Source organism: Quercus lobata, chromosome 12, assembly GCF_001633185.2.
Source record: "Quercus lobata isolate SW786 chromosome 12, ValleyOak3.0 Primary Assembly, whole genome shotgun sequence".
In the NCBI taxonomy this organism is placed as follows: Eukaryota; Viridiplantae; Streptophyta; class Magnoliopsida; order Fagales; family Fagaceae; genus Quercus; species Quercus lobata.
In genome coordinates, this window is record NC_044915.1 from 17,069,735 (window position 1) to 17,086,223 (window position 16,489).

General features: G+C 34.0%; 2 protein-coding genes across 2 annotated transcripts; both read right to left on the reverse strand.

Moving 5' to 3' along the window:
• Nucleotides 1-715: 715 nt before the first annotated feature.
• On the reverse strand, nucleotides 716-9,838 carry LOC115971424 (nuclear pore complex protein NUP98B). Its single transcript, XM_031091342.1, has 9 exons — nucleotides 9,701-9,838; nucleotides 8,380-8,528; nucleotides 7,907-7,994; nucleotides 6,397-6,937; nucleotides 5,650-5,724; nucleotides 4,163-4,260; nucleotides 2,887-3,012; nucleotides 1,844-1,933; nucleotides 716-844 (listed from the first exon to the last, which is right to left on the reverse strand). Exons 1-9 carry the CDS (start codon nucleotides 9,758-9,760, stop codon nucleotides 728-730), a joined length of 1,344 nt encoding a protein of 447 aa, XP_030947202.1. The 5' UTR covers nucleotides 9,761-9,838; the 3' UTR covers nucleotides 716-727.
• A 2,352-nt stretch (nucleotides 9,839-12,190) lies between these two features.
• LOC115970768 (UDP-galactose/UDP-glucose transporter 4-like) lies at nucleotides 12,191-16,034 on the reverse strand. Its single transcript, XM_031090372.1, has 7 exons — nucleotides 15,421-16,034; nucleotides 14,713-14,741; nucleotides 14,428-14,629; nucleotides 13,946-14,188; nucleotides 13,737-13,838; nucleotides 13,098-13,205; nucleotides 12,191-12,736 (listed from the first exon to the last, which is right to left on the reverse strand). The coding sequence occupies exons 1-7, from the start codon at nucleotides 15,544-15,546 to the stop codon at nucleotides 12,491-12,493; spliced, it is 1,056 nt and encodes a 351-aa protein (XP_030946232.1). The 5' UTR covers nucleotides 15,547-16,034; the 3' UTR covers nucleotides 12,191-12,490.
• Between the last annotated feature and the right edge of the window lie 455 nt (nucleotides 16,035-16,489).

Here is a 16,489-nt window from a genome sequence, read left to right on the forward strand (position 1 = left end):
TATATATAAAATATATATTAATTATCTTATACATTAAATATATGTATTCTTCATCTCACGATCGTAAGAGTCACGTGGTGTGTGAGAGAGAGAATGCATACATTTTATGCATGACATACCTTTTTGTAAACAAAAGGTGTTTTCTACACCAAACCCTTATAAAATCTCCTTCAATATTAATAACATGTCAGAAGTTTCTACTATATTTTGCTCTTAACGCTTACAACTTGATTAGCTACATTATTATTCTGAACGTGAATGTAACTAAGCCGAATGATTTGTCGTGGAATTGTTTTGTTTTGTTTTTCTCAATGATTTGTTGGCTTCTTTTTCACGTAACATAAAGATATGGAAGCTGATTAATCTTTAAACAACCACGTGCAAATAGGAAAACTGTACGGGGTAAAACACCAAATGGTAGTGGTGATGAATTTAGTAGTAGACACACAAGCTCCCTTAAATGGTTCAAAATCCAATTTTGCAGCAAAATATAATCAATTTCATTACTCTCTTTATGGTACAAGTACAGTGGCCTCTTAACTACCGTACATTCAAAGAAAAAAAAAAAAAACCCTCTAGGTTTTGGAGCCCCAAAAAACATCTGGCTAACAAAGCCACCCCTTGCAAAATTTAAAAGGTAATTATGAGGAAAAATGAAAGTCACTGAGGACTAAGTTACATTGTTGAATGTCCATGTAACACATTAAGCCGTTGCTTAAAGTTATTTTCATGATGCAGGGGCATATTCTTGCATTGCTGTAGCCAGCTTATTTCGATCTTCCTCCGTTTTTGTCCTAATTAAGAAGGTTCGTGCAACAACTTTATCACTTCCATCATTATCACCCTACAAATATAGAGAGAAACCATACAATTCAGAATCCATAACATAAGTTACAAGACAAGAGCCTCAAGGAATAATACTTGACATAGAAAAGAATCGCTGTATAAGACATCCAGATCATATGTTACTGATAGGTTCTAAACCATCAGATTCAGGCCTCTCTTTTCTTTTTTCTTTTTTATGAGTAGGCCCCTATTTGATTAACACTTCTTGAATTACAAGTCGCATGCTTACTACCACCAAAATTTGTGTGTTAGTTCTTTTGGGACAAGAAACAGAATGGCAAACCAAATTCACACAAAGCAGGTTGTTGCAGGAGCAATTTTAACTATAGTTGAAATTTCTTCAGAGGGGCATCTAAGAGCACCATGTTTCTATGTTTCTAAATATGTTATCAGATTATAGATAATAAATTGATAAAAATATGCATTAACAATAATAGCAAAAGATGCATTCACATCATGATCCACAAAGATATCTGTAATTTTGTTTATAGGGTCAAAGATATTAGGGTTTAATACAAAGAGACCCCCAATGATACGGGTCATTTATGAAACACACCCTCTATGCTTTAAAATTGACTTTTAAAACCCTTGGTTTTAAAAATAACGCAATTGACCCCTTTTGTTAGACTTCTGTCACTTTTATTGGACAGAAACTAACTACATGAGAATAGGTGTTACGTGGGAATAAGTTGCTGACTTGCTGTGTGTTATGAACTGGAAAATTACACTGTGCACGTGATTTGGCTCATGTGATGCCAATGTGATCCTTTTGGTCCAATAAAACTGACGGAAGTCTAATAGAATGGAAAATTGTGATCTGCTTAAAAAGTCAGTTTTATAGCACATGAATTGTGTTATAAAACTAACATGTATAGGTCCTCTAAAAATATTCAATCCTGACTTCTACAAGGCTGCCTTCTAGTATTATTACATGTATGACAACCACATAAACTAAAAAACAATGTAAATTAAATATGCAGTTTCATCGTGTATTTACCGAAGTATGGAATATTGCAACAATGGAATTCTTCTGCAAATTTGTCTTGATGCCAGGGTATAGCAAAGCATTAAGCAGCAGTTTCCCAACCTGTAAGGAGTAAATGTTAGAAAAGAGTGATATATTTTATTTTGATAAGTAGAGAGTGAAACAGAAAAACAATTAAAAGATGCAAAGGTTTAAAGTACATCGTATAGTGAATTATTTAACAAGATAACGTTGTGCATGTTATAATAATAATAATATAAAGTTATACGGGAGAAAAAGAATTGTTAAATCATACTACCTCATCCCATATTATTGGTCCTTTTGTTCCATTTTCAGATTTCCCAGAATATTTTCACTTGAAAAGTCAATGGACACAATTCAAACTTTCATAACTTACCCTTTACTAAATTTGAATGATCAATACCCCTTTTTCATTTGCTTGATTTGGAATTAGGTTAATAATGACAATGGAAAGTTGATAATGTTTTATGTCATACAATGCACTAAATGATGTCCCCTTAAAAAAGTTTCTAAGGTGGACAAAAAATATGGGATGGAGAGAGTAACAAAGAACTATTTTAGATGTATATTCCACCAGGAGGATATGGGCTGAAAACTATGGGTAGAGATTTATATTTGAATTTTTTTTTACTTCCCTGTTGCAATAAATTATTATGCAAGAATGCTTCTCAAAATCACTTTTTAGGCAATTCATTTAGTATATCATGGCTTTTACATGATCCAAAGCCAACAATAATTCATATGATATATCATGTGTCGGCATGAAGTAAAGCTGATGAACATATTTAGCTAATCTATTTGTTATATAATAAGTCAAATTGATTATTAAAGAAAAAAGGTGAAAACTTGAGGTCAAATGCCAAACAATTGGAAAAGCAACAAAATATAAATGTTCTCATTTCACTCTCTTACCTCTCAAATCCAACAATTGGAAAAGCATAAAAACAAAATTGGGAAGAAAAAAAATAAAAAACCCTTTTCTAGATCAAATTGTCATGTCAAATTCAATATTTAGAAGAAGCAAGGAAACATACATCATTTCTAACAATTATTGTTGGTTTGGATTCTTTTGTACCCTTGTCGACACCCTCTTTGCATTTGATGGAAAGTTGCCCCATGCCTTTGTCTTTCCATGCATCTTTATCTGCCGGATCACTTGACTGGACAATGTGAATGAAGAAACACCATGTTACACATTGAGTCAGCACTAGGAAGATAACAAGATCTCAGCTCATCAACAGTTAAACAGAATGCAATCAATAAGATATCATTGCACATCATTGACGTACACCCATCACCATAAAGAGGAGGAGGAGGAGGAGGAGGGGGGGGGGGTGTGGGTCGCTTTTACAGTTGCATTAACATTAGTCCCTCAAAATTTCGGACAAGCTGCCAGATTACTCCTACACCAGTTAAAGCGTTAAACAGGTTCCATATAATAGACACGTGTGTGTTCACGCATAAACATATACGTTGAACAAAGTAGCATGGTGTTGACATATAAGCAAGCTTGTGAAGGCAAGTCAGCATTGAGAGACACGTAGATTTCTTTTGTCTCATTTTTGGGCTCACATAGCTCTCCATCTAATCATCCATCAAGATAAATATCACTAGTGATGCATATTAATGGCCAATTTTTAAATTCTCAGTCAGTCCTCCCTTTGATTCAACCGTGCAATATGTGCATTTGATTAGGCATCAAAGCCATGAATCTGATTGTTACAGATACTGTATTAGTTTATTGTACCCAAAATCATAATACACAAACAGAGGTGTAAACATCAAATGGCAATGAAATCAATTTAGTACATTTCAAGCCTCATGGATAGTCAACAGATGAGATGAGCAACTAGTGAATCCTGACATACAAAAGCAAGCTTGCATATGTAACATGCATGCACTGTCTTCATGTGTCACTACCAAAATAGGAAACCTAAAACAAAGCTCACTGATGATATCAACAGCAAAATGAGAACCTCAAATTATCATTTGAACAGATTGAAAATGGTGAATCCCAATCTTATAAAAACTTAAATACATGTAGCACCGAAATATATCACAATTAAGTAAAAAAATGTTTTTCTTAACATACAATTATGGGTGAATAGCACAAAATAAAGCAAACTTCGATCTAAAGATGCTGTCCGAAGATGGTATCATATAAATTTTCATGATTGAAGCCAATGGTCTTTGGACCAATTGACATTGCCTCCCTCGTAAGAAAGAGATGGAGGGTGAGGTCATGGGTTCAAACCCAAGCAGTTGCATGTGTTTTTACCTATCAGGGGGGAAAAAATCACAACTGAATACCTTCACATAAAGCTTGCACTTGACTTCATGAACAACAACTATTCCCTTCTCCTCAGACTTTTTTACTGATGGGCTGCTAGGCTGCTCCAACTCATTTTCTATAAATAGAAAAATAAAATGCATTATGTATACAATAAAAAGGATAAACAAGTCCATGAAGAAATTTTTTCTCAAAAATCATACCAACAAATTAAAAGTTCTACACACATAGCAAAAACACAATGACAAACTTTAAGTGGTCTATATGCTCAGCCATAGAGCTGATCTAACATACAAAAGCAATATCTCCTATTAAACATACCTTTCTAGTTGAAAGGAAACTGGGTAAGTATTAAGAAATGAAACAAAATTCCTAATATTTATTTTCTTGTTTTCCCCTTCATGTTTTACTTGATCTTTGTAATTTTGGCTCTTGATTTTTTTGCCTCTTTTAGTACATTTCCAGTGTACTTGGGTTGGCTATGATTATTAATAATATTTTTACGTTACCTATCAAAAAAAAAAGAACATGAGTTTAAAGAGGCATGAAACTTCATACCTTCATTTCCAAAACCAAAGAAGAAAATCCTCTTTTCATGCTAACAGAGAAAAGTTCAACACAGTAGATTTCACTTGTTCATATGTGGATTTTCGAAATTGCAACAGGAAAAAGAATAAACAATAGTGTTCATCCACTTAGTAGACTCCAAAGTTAGCAAGACAAGAAACTGCTCGTTCCACAGCGGCAATGTTTTTATCAAGTGACTAAGTAAGTGAAGATAAATTTACTATTAAAGATTGCTCGTTCCACAGCGGCAAAACAAAGAGATAGTAAAGTAAAATGTTTCAATAATTAAGATCTTTCCTTTTATTTAATGATCCCCCATTTTGGTTATTTTCCATTCATAATCAGCACTTGTTCCTACATGCACTAAAGTTACATAAAGCCTGAAATTCCATTAAAAGTTTTTGAAATTAATGCATTTATTGAAACTCACATAATCAAAAAGCCATTAAATAATAAATATTTATGATTTCATATGTAGTAAGCCAAATGTTCAATGTTTTAAACCCCCTTCACATAAGCAATTTGACATATCAACTCAGAAGCCCATTTAATAATGTAATGCATACAAACAAAACATCAATTGAAATCATACAAAGTATACTGAAATAGATATCAGAGTTAATCATTATACCTAATGCTAAATGGCTAAAAAAGAATTTGAAGGACTGCTAATAGACTCTTTAAATAAAAATAAATATTAAAAAGAAGAAGAAGAAGAAGAAGTGAGAGTTGTCCCCGAGAGAAGGTTCAAACTAGCGACTGCCGCCATAAGAATGGGTTGTAGAGCTGGAGGGAGAGGTCGTAGGTACAACACCCATTGGTGCCATATTCAACTCACCAACAACAATAATAATAAAAATAAAACCCTAAAAATTATTATTAAGAAGATTAAATTTATGAAAAAAAATTAAAAAAAAAAAAAAAAACTCCATTGCCTCACCACCATCTGCATCATCGGTAGCATCACAGTTTGTGGGAACTGAACTTTGATTAACAGTGCCTGAATTTTGAATTCCTGAAAAAAAGATAATCCCAAGAGCAAGTAGGATGTCAAATTCACTTTAATCTCATCGAAGTACACACATAAAACTCTGTTTTAATAAAAACAACGGCTGATAGAGATCATTAAAGCTGTCAAAAATTTCCTGAGCCTTTAGAGTCCTATTTACTCATTTATATCCACACCCCCCCCCCCCCCGGCGCAGGGAAAAAAAAGACACCAAATTTCAAATAGCTCAACTGGGTTTGATTAACATTGTGAAGTACTAACTCAAAGAGCTGAATTTGGTTCATGGAAGACAATGAAGATAAACCTAAAGTTTTCACTTTTCAACCACTTGAAGCCTCAGATTCAGAATAAATCATAGTATATTACAGGTTTAGAAGAATTCTCCCTGGGTACCTGTCTTTGTCTACTTTATTATTATAATATTTTTCTAGAACTTAGAAAAGAATATTTCCCCTTTACCATTCACTAGAGTCTATATTTTATTAACTTAGTTTACACTTAGAAGTGAAATGCATTATTGCATTTGAGTAATAAAATGCAATTTCCTCACGTTCTGTGGTATTTTTCTTTTTTATCTATTTATTTTTTTTATAAATAGAAAGCAAATAACATCACAGAGCTATTAATATGCATTTCCCTTCCATTAAGGAATATAAAAACATCAAAAATTATACCCACCAAAAGAGACAGGAGTTTGATTGTTTGAAAATACTCCAGAGCTCCATAAATTTGGAAAGCTTGCAGTTGTACTTGCTGGAATAAATCCAGGGGCTTGATTGTTTGAAAATAATCCAGAGCTCAATGAAGTTGCAAAGGCTGTGGTTGTGCTTGCTGGAGTAGATCCAGGGCTTTGACTATTTGAAAGTGCTCCAGAGCTAAATGAATTTGCAAAGGCAGTGGCTGTGCCTGGAATAGATCCAGGGGTTTGACTGTTTGAAAATGCTCCAGAGCTAAATGAAGTTGCTGATGGTGTAGTTGTGCTCGCTGGAGGAAACCCAGTAGATTGGTTATTGAATAAAAGTCCAGAACTCCATGGTGTTCCAAAGCTTGAAGAGGTACCCGCTAGAGTTATGGCAGCTTTCTCTTGAGATAACTTTATCCCACTATTCTTGGTTTCATTAAACATTTTATTTTCCTTGGTTTGAGATTCTGCAGCAGAAGAACTACCTCCATTGGCTGCATTTGCTTTGAGCCAGTTGACAACATCACTGAACTTCTCCTGGAAAGAGAGGTTAAATGGAAATATCTTTTAAATCAGCAAATATTACAGCCAACCAGTTGACAACATCACTGAACTTCTCCTGGAAAGAGAGGTTAAATGGAAATATCTTTTAAATCAGCAAATATTACAGCCAAAAAAAAAAAACTCACCAAACCCCCAATCCCAAGAGGGAAAACATTATTTAGAATTAATAGAGAATTTTGTCCGTGCTGCCTGCTTATAGCTATCTTCCATGGCAAAGTATAAGTAATACGATAGTGACAGAATTCTAGTTCTAGCTCAACTGCTTATGGTCAGGTTTACAATTGAAGAACCTGATGAAGTATAGGGTATCAATCCATGTGGACATTTTCCCATGTCAAAGTAAAGCAGACAAGAATTAGGAGCTACTGTGGAACAGGCCAGAGGACACGCTTTAAACCAAAATGCTCAAAGCGTAATAGATAGATTATTCAGTCTTACCACTCTACAAGGGCATATCCCAAGTGACAATACACCTTTAAATCTTATAACATGTGTGGGTATGTAAATTCATTAAAAAATGTAGCTGAAATGAGAATGTTAAGATAGATACAAGGAAATCTGAGGAAAAAAAAATACTTTGAAATGAGGAAATTCTTTTATAGATTGGGGGTGATTCCTATTGATTTAAAGAAGAGTGGGTTGATGGTAGTGGTTGTTGTTGTGTTGTTGGACATGTTAGAAAAAAATAAAGGCCATTTAAAACTTTGGTCCACAAAATCACTAGTCATCTGAAAAACTAATTAATTTCTGCATATATGACAGTTACGCACACATACAGCATCTCTGAATAAATGTAGATAAACCCACCAAATTAGCTTTTGCAATATAGAATTTCTTCAACTATCACACTGACCCAAAGATATTAAGTAGAATTTCTGAACTGCATACACCTAAGAAATATATATCAACTTACGAATAGATAAAACATTTTATTGGAATTACCATAATGTTTGAAGCATGAGCAAGGTAGTCCCGGACACCGTCTTCCCAAAGTTCATCAGGGTGGTTCTTCAATTGTGCTTGGACCCAACTGTTCAAAATAAGCAAATACTGGCATATTAGTAGGGAAAATTAGAAACAATTCTGCAGGTACATACAATTAAAAACAAAAACATGAAGGAAAACATTTTTTTGATAGGTATGAAGGCAAATATTAACAAGAAATATAACTAACAATTCCAAAAATCAATAGAACATGGAAGTATTATAGAAACTCTATATAATATAAAGGAGATTAAATCATGAGGATTTTTGAAAAATTATGCAGAGTAAAGTTGCAGAAATAAACTGCTGTTAATAACAAAAGACATATCACTTGGTATCAACTGCAGTAAGGGGATACCCACATGTTACATGGTGAATGCAGTTGTCAAATGGCAGAACAAAAAAGAAGACAGATATTAAGAAAGGTGGACCTTGCAAACTGGGTATTGAGAGCTCTCACATGCTGACAAGATGACTTAGCCCGTTGCATATCCAATGGAGGCGTCATAGTCAACTGCTGAGATGGCTCTGCCCTATGAACATCAGCACTAGATCCTTCCATCACTCTTTTATTACGGAACTGCATCACATTGAAATTAATAAACTATAATAAACCTCTGCACAGTCGTTAACAAGACAAAACCACATAAAAGAGAACTGGGAACATGCAGATGCACAGAGAGAAGAAAAAACAAAACAAACGAACGCACATTTTCACAGCCAACCACCAACAATCCTGTCATGTCTTCGGTGTACAAAATCACCAGCAATTTTTTTGAGTTCCAACAGACATTGTGTGCCCATTTTGGGAATTATTTCAAGATTCCAATAACCGAACACCAAACACAACCCATTTCAAAAGAAACTTTTATTGACATGGAAATTCTTCCAACAACCATTTCAATTTAGCTTTCTCAGCATCTTAATGCGTGCATTATTGCAAAGCGTTTGTTAAAACAGCATGAGGTGGAATTGCATGTTAAACTGATGATAAAATCTCGCATTTGATTTAAAAGGTCTTATATAGATTCAACCAAAGCACCCCACCCCACTTAACTTTTTAACAACCCAGTGAAAAGACCAAAAATCTAAATATCTAAATTGAAGTTAAGCAAGAATGAACCACTACTTTTTCAGCTACCCACTTAGTTCTAAACGAAACACATAAAGTTCACCGCTGCACTTTTCTCCACTTTCCTTTGCTTCCTCACTCTTGCTCAAAATAACCCAAGTGGAGAACTGGGGTTAACATATCACATTTTCTCCTATAATTTACTGACAAAAATTTATCCAATAATAAACCCAATTATTATTATTCAACACTTATACTTCATAGAATGAAAAATAATAATTATAAATAAATAAATAAACACATAATTTTATTTATTTTATAAAATCCACAGCTTCAGCCATAACATGAAACACTATGCACGGTAACTAACAAATAAATTGTTCAAGTATTTACTATTTAGCACTTATTATCCAAAATTCAAAATTAATCCAAATTATCTTACTGAGCTCAGAATACACAGATATTTCTGCTTCCCCAATTTTAAAATTAAAAATAGGAAAAAAATTACTTTCATTTTTCTTTTCCTAGTAATCCAATAGAGCCAAAATACTTAAAAATTTTAAAATAAAGCATGTTAATAAAACACAAGCTTCAGTAACTAATTTAGAGCAAAACGAATACGCGAAATTCGGACAAAGAAGATAGAAAATATTTTTATTAAAAAAAGTACGGATACTCACGGCCGTGTCGTTCGTGTCGGGAATGGAGTCGGACATGGCAAAACGTTTCGTTCCTTTCATGATTGTTAAGAAAAAAGCGCAAGGCGGAAAAGGTTTTTAGGGTTTTTTTTTTTTTTTTTTTTCCTTTCAAAAATAAAATCAGCTTTTTGTTTCAGGCTATTTGTTTTGTTTTGTTTAAAAGGGTGGAGTCTTTTTTATTTTTATTTTTTTCAGTTTTTTTTTTAAAAAAAAATAGGAGCCGTTGGATCGGGTGGGGAACGAATTTTCAATTGGGGCCGTTGGATCGGGTCGACAATGGTGGGTGCTCCAGTTGAGAAGCGAGGACTCGGTGGGTCTTTTTCTGTCTAGTGCAGAGAAAGGAATGTTCAGATGGGCCACGTGCTACTTGGGATTTTTTTTTTTTTTTAATTTATAATGTGGATGCCCATGCTGCTACTGGGGCCCACTACCAAAAACCAAAATGAGAGCAATATGGGCTGGCCCAGTTCAAACCTGAAGTCCAGGCTTTTAGGGATTACAGGGTCTTTTTAAGTTTTAAGCCTAGATTTCACTTTTATAAGAATAAGCCTATGCGCTATGCTCAAGCAAGAATCATTCCTTGCTTAGTTTGGACCAGTTTCCTATACTTGACCCAATTTGAAATCCCAAGAAAGATACAAGATGGATTCGGACCGCTTTAAAAATCGGAAAATATTGATTTCACACTCTACGTTATACTTTTTATTTATTTATTATTATTGATGTTCATATTTATAACGTGAAATAGATGATGTATAAAATCAATGCTCTTTTAAATACTTGTATTGAGTAGGACTTCTTTTTCTTTTTTTTTAGAATAATATGCCAAAACCCCTATGTGGTTTCTCATAAAAACACATATCTCTGAGATGTTTTGAATGTAATACTTAATCTCCTACAGACACAAGGTGAGTTGGAGGCATAAATTGTTTTGCTATGACTAAACCATAATAGCCCATAAGGGAATTTTGTGCAGTTTTTCCTTCACCTGTTTTAGGCATCTCAATAAATAGAGCCAAAAAAGAATATAGACTCCACGGAATTGGCTCCATCTTCATCTTTGGCAACAAAAACAATTGAGAGGAAAAGAAGAGATGCGAACCATTCTCTCACTATTACACAAAACTGACCATCTAGCCACATTATATACTACAAAATTAACTTCTCTCAAATCACAAATTACCAAAGTGTTAGAGAAAACCAGTAAAAGAATAATAAGCTTGAAATGGTAACGAGTTTGATTGACCTGTGAGGAAGAGTCGTAGAGCATTTCTAAGAAAGAGTGACGTGAAGAACTTTTTTTTTTACCCAGTGTAATACTTATTTTGTGGTGGATTCAAACCTTCCTAATAACAATATTGTATACCAATTATTAGTTGATGCATAGGGAGCATGTTTCCTAGACTTTTTTGTACTTGATTATGTTTATATCATAAAATTTAGACCCATCAGGTTAAAGGGTTTAACATGGAGAGAGAAACACCCCTAATACTGCAAGACCCTCCTTACATTACTTGGTTAGACTTTTTGTTCATGTGATATGCTCACCTTGAAAATAGACTCCTTTAAAAAAATACTAAAGAAAAAAAAATCTTATTTTTTGAGCGCTTACGGCAAACGGTGCACTTTTGGGAAAATACTAGAGGAGAGACATCGTGTGTGTTTGTATTGAGCGTTGCCTTGCCTTTTCTGCGTTTCACACTTTTTTTTTTTTTTTTTTTTTTTTTTTTTTTTTTACGTATCACGCGTTTTGCAGAAAAGGGAGGCAAACGGTACTGCAGCGGTTACTGTTCATTGAACAGTAACCGCAAATGTTGACTTTCTGCAGTGAACAGTGCACATGTGCACTGTTTACGGACCCACAAATTTCATTTTTTATCAATTTTTTCATTAAAAATGGGTCCCACAGCACTATTCACACATTTAAAAATTATTTTGTTACAGTGTTTTTAGTTTTAAGTTTCAGCAAAATAAGTCCTATCCAAACAGACCCTATATATGACACTCATGACTGACTATCAACACTTTCCTTTTATTAAAAGATACAAAGCTTGATTGATTTATAGATGAAGTACACCATCTGTTTCATATGGATATTTGATGGACGAACCCTTTGGGGTTTTGGCTGGTTCTCCATCATGGTCTTTTAGATGTGGTTAAGAAAGGGAACTAAACAAAACTAGAGCATCAGCAACATGATTCCATTTCTTAATCAAATAGCTAAAAGACTATGATAAAGAACCAGCCAAAAGATCCCAAGAGTTCATCCTACAATTAACACTATCAATTGATTGAAAATAACAGATAATATTGATGGTCCATTATCTCAACTTAAAATAAATATCCAGCGTCGAAAAAGAATCTTCTCGTCTCAGCCATAAAATATCAGTTTCATTATCTTCAATCTAATCACACGATTGTTTTATCAAGAAACAGTAACAATTCCCTTTGTTTTGAGGTTGCCATGAGTCATTATTTTAAAGATTTTTCCTTCTTGCTATTTAGGAACAAAATTCACCAAATTCCCACCTGTTAATTCATTTTCTATAAAGCTTAAAATTACATCTCATTCCTCCCTAGTTGAATTTTCATCATAGTTTTCTATATCTCACTCTCTCCTCTCTCTTTTTTCTTGTGCTTTCTGTCCACCTCTGGTGAATTAGGGAACCCCCAAATAAAAAAATGGCAAAAAATAAAAAATAATTAAAAAATGAACAACTACCTTTTTTTTTTTTTTTTTTTTTTGATATCAATGAACAACTACTTTGATCTTCAAACTAAAGGCCTTCTCTCTTCCTCCACTACACCTCCATTTGCTGGCAGGCTATTGTCTGCTTTGATGGATAGTTTTCTATGCTTTGCAACGGCACTGCCACCCGGCAGCTTGTTTTCAGGCAACATCTTCAGGATGATTCCCATTGCTATGAGCAACAACCCCGTCCCGTGCTGTTCAGTTAATGGCTTGGTAAATATCAAGAATGACAGCAACAGAGTGACTGCCTTTCTAGCAGTTGTTATCTGCATGCCGACATCAAACAAAGACCCAAAAGTTAATTTCCATGAAAAACGCTGTTATGAGATCCTAAAATTTAAATGTTCCACAGTATTTGAACCTTTGTATCCAACAAGCAAACATAACAATGTTAGTGAAACCTAGAAATGGGAGTGATGACCTCAGGAAAGACAATAAAAACAGATGTACGCATTAAAAATAAAAAAAACAGAGAAAAAAACACATAATATGCCTCATTAATATCCTGTATCAAAAATCCAATGGAATTCCTCACCAATCTTAAGCGAATTTCATCGTAACGTAAAATAATAGAATACATAAAATAACTACAGGGAAATGCAGTTTGGAGAACAAACGTGTATTTACCATGGCAGTGGTGGCAGCTCCAAAAATGGCAATGAGTGATAAAACAGACACTTGCCCGATGAATGTGGCCATGGCTTCAAACACTAACACCCCATATACATACGGGTGCTGCAATGCATTCACAAAAACATTATAAGAATAATAAAAGACATAAAATAAAAGATTGATAATTATCAGAACATTAAATAGGAAGAGTAAAGAAGCAATAAAGGGAGGCAGCAATTGATACCAAAGTCAACTATTAGGGTAACAGTATATTACTCTGATTTGCGAATTTTCAATTAGCCAAAATAGACAAATGGACCACCGCCCCCCCCAACCCCCCAAAAAAAAAAATCCCACTACAGTCGTAGTTGGTTGCATGTAGCTCAATAATAATATTGATATTACATAAGGTCCAACCATGTTTAATCTTAATTAAAAGCTAGCCTTCATGACTAAGTGAGCTTCTATTCAGCATTAAATAAAATAAGAAAGTGGAATCAGCTACTAAATTATTGATTTCTCCAAGAATAATTTTTTTAGTGGAAGTTGAGGGCATGCTATGTGTGATTTGACTCCAAAAGTATTTCCATTTCCCAGTTACAGTATAGGATAAGAAAGGGAGAAAATCAAAAACAAAGTAAGCATTGTTCTTACTTCTGAACAAGAATTCCAAGCCTTAAACAGCTCTCCTGTTAAAATCATTGGTGGAACTAAAAATGGCAACCCAACTACTGTCGAGCAGAATAGCATCTCTGTCTGTCAGTAGAAAAATAAAACAATTTTAAGTTAGAATAAAAGTAGTTTTTGTTGTTTTGGTAAAGATTCCTTTTTACAATCATAAACACAAGGGAATGATGAGTCACCTGTGTGGTATCAGGATTCATGGTAAAAATTGCTTCTTGAAAATTTCCCAGAAAGGCATCCATGATTAGAGCACCCATTATCATTACGACACCAAAAATGCTAAAATTAGGAGATGTATGGGCATCTGCTAAGGTGAAAAGGATCAGACCAATTACTAGAAGCAAAGCGGAGATGTATTCATGAATTGGATATTTCCTTCTCAAGCCAGGAATGAAGGCACCCATTATCATCACAGGCAGGACCTGAATTCCCACAATTACAGACGCATATGTCAGAAAAAGAAAAGGCATCTTCGATTAGATATTCTACATTTCCGAATAATGTATACGAATTCTGGCTCAATCAAATGATATCCATTACAGTAAAATTCTCAAAACTTTTATCTAGATTTCCAGAATTATAACAAAATGAAGTTGATCAACAACAGATTTAGAAGCCAAAAAGTACTATTGCCACAAACACATATTCCTTCATCATTTACCTTTGTTGATTTGAACATGATCTGTGCTGGATAATTAAGAAAGGCCAAGGACCCCTTTGTTAATCCATGAGAACCCATAAGAACAGCAGAGAGTTTCACATATGTCTTCCAAGGGTTCACCATTTGCTTGGGGGTGAAACCTTGTAAGTATATGAGTATCAAGTAGACAAATCCTTGCACAAAGGTGAAATACCAACCATAGCTGGAAACCAATAAAGTAAGTAAATAAACTGATAGAATTGACAAATGAAAAAATTAAAATGATGCACAAGACTTAAATTTCACCTGAATTGAAGCCGATTATACACATATTCCTGAGATCAGCCACAAAATACATGTCAGTGCTCAGACAAGAAAAGAGTTTCATTTCAAGTAATTTGATATTCATAGAATGAAGTTAATGGGGGAAGTTAAATACCAATTAAACAGTTAGCCTGAGAACAGAACAGAGAGATAATAATACAAAAGGCCTGGTACAACATAGCACTGACAACCCTTTACAAAATTTGTAGTACAACCAATGAATTTGACAAATTATGCGGAAAGCTACAGCCTACAGTGCAAATTGCAAAAGCCTTACACCTCTGTTTGGTTACAGAGAAGCGGTGGAAAAAGTGAAGGGAATTTGATTTTTGGTTCCCAAAATTTCCAATCAATTTAAACCCAGGGAAACAAAAATCAGTAAACCCCCACTCAGATGTATAGTTATTATTTTTTTTCAAATCCAAAACAACACGAAACATTGAAATTTGAGATTCCATTTTATTCTCTTTTCCCAATACAGTCCAAACAGAGGACACCAAAAGTATGAAACGCATGCAAGATTCAATAACCATAAGCAAAACGACCAATCACCAAAACGAGAAATACCCATCAAAATCAAACACCAAACAAACACAAATCCTCAGAAAAAATCAATAAAAATGCGAACTTTATCAAAGTCTTCTAAAAGAACAGAGGAAAATAAATAAAGTCAACTTGGAATGAACAAACCTCACAAATGCCATTAACAAGGTAACCAAAGAAGAACCCAGAAGAGCAAATAAGGAATTGCTGCCATCTAGGCCGATCAGAGAGTGAAATCCCAAAGAGTGACCTGGCTTGCTCCTCGTTCTTCATATTTTTCGTTTCTCAAACCCCTGACTTTTTCCGATCGGTTTCAGTGAAAACAAAATAAATAAATAAATAAACTAATCCAAAATCGAAACGCTGATATAAGCAAAAGACAAAAAAAGGTCCTAGACTCTAGCTAGCTGTAACAGGCAGACTTTGGCTGTACCAGCTTTGCATGGCGTTTTTCCTCTTAAAAGAAAAGAGAAAAAAAATGGTGTTGGGTGTGGGGTTTATTACATGGAGAAGAAAAGTATTTGATTTGGAATCAACAACCTTTTCTGATTCTCACTCTACCTTTTAACCTATTAAAAATGAGCAAGTGTGAGACAGATTGCATTTTGGTAATACCAAATATGGGCGAGACTTGAAAGCAGGAAGGTTTTTAGACTTTACAGAGAGAGAGATAGTGCTGAGAGAGACTAGTGAGGTTGACGATTTATACCGAAAAATTAGGATATACCAAAAGTTGAATTTTCTAGAAAACGATGCTTCTTCTTGCGACAATTATATACTGGGATTTGGTTAATATTGTGGGATGAAACTGAAAAGGCATTCGTTACAAAAGGTTTTAAATGGTTGTGGATTCGGTACAAGCACATCTTTTTTTCCTCTGGGTTGGTACTAATGGAGAAATTATATCATCTACATAGTGAATAAGTGATCTGATTCGTTATTTCACTAAAAAAATTTTACTTGTTTAAAATTACTAGTTAGAAAATTTTTTTAAACAGAAATTAATTACTGATTCAGAAATTTTAAACAAATAGAAGTTTTTTAGTGAAATGGTGGACAAGTGACATAGTTCACCAAAAGACTCTATAATTTCTCGTACTCCTGGATATTTGTGCTTTGTTGTTTATTTTCCTTTTTAGGATTAAAAGTTAAAAACATTTATTATATATATATATATATATATATATATATCTGTGTGTGTGTGTTTATATCATAT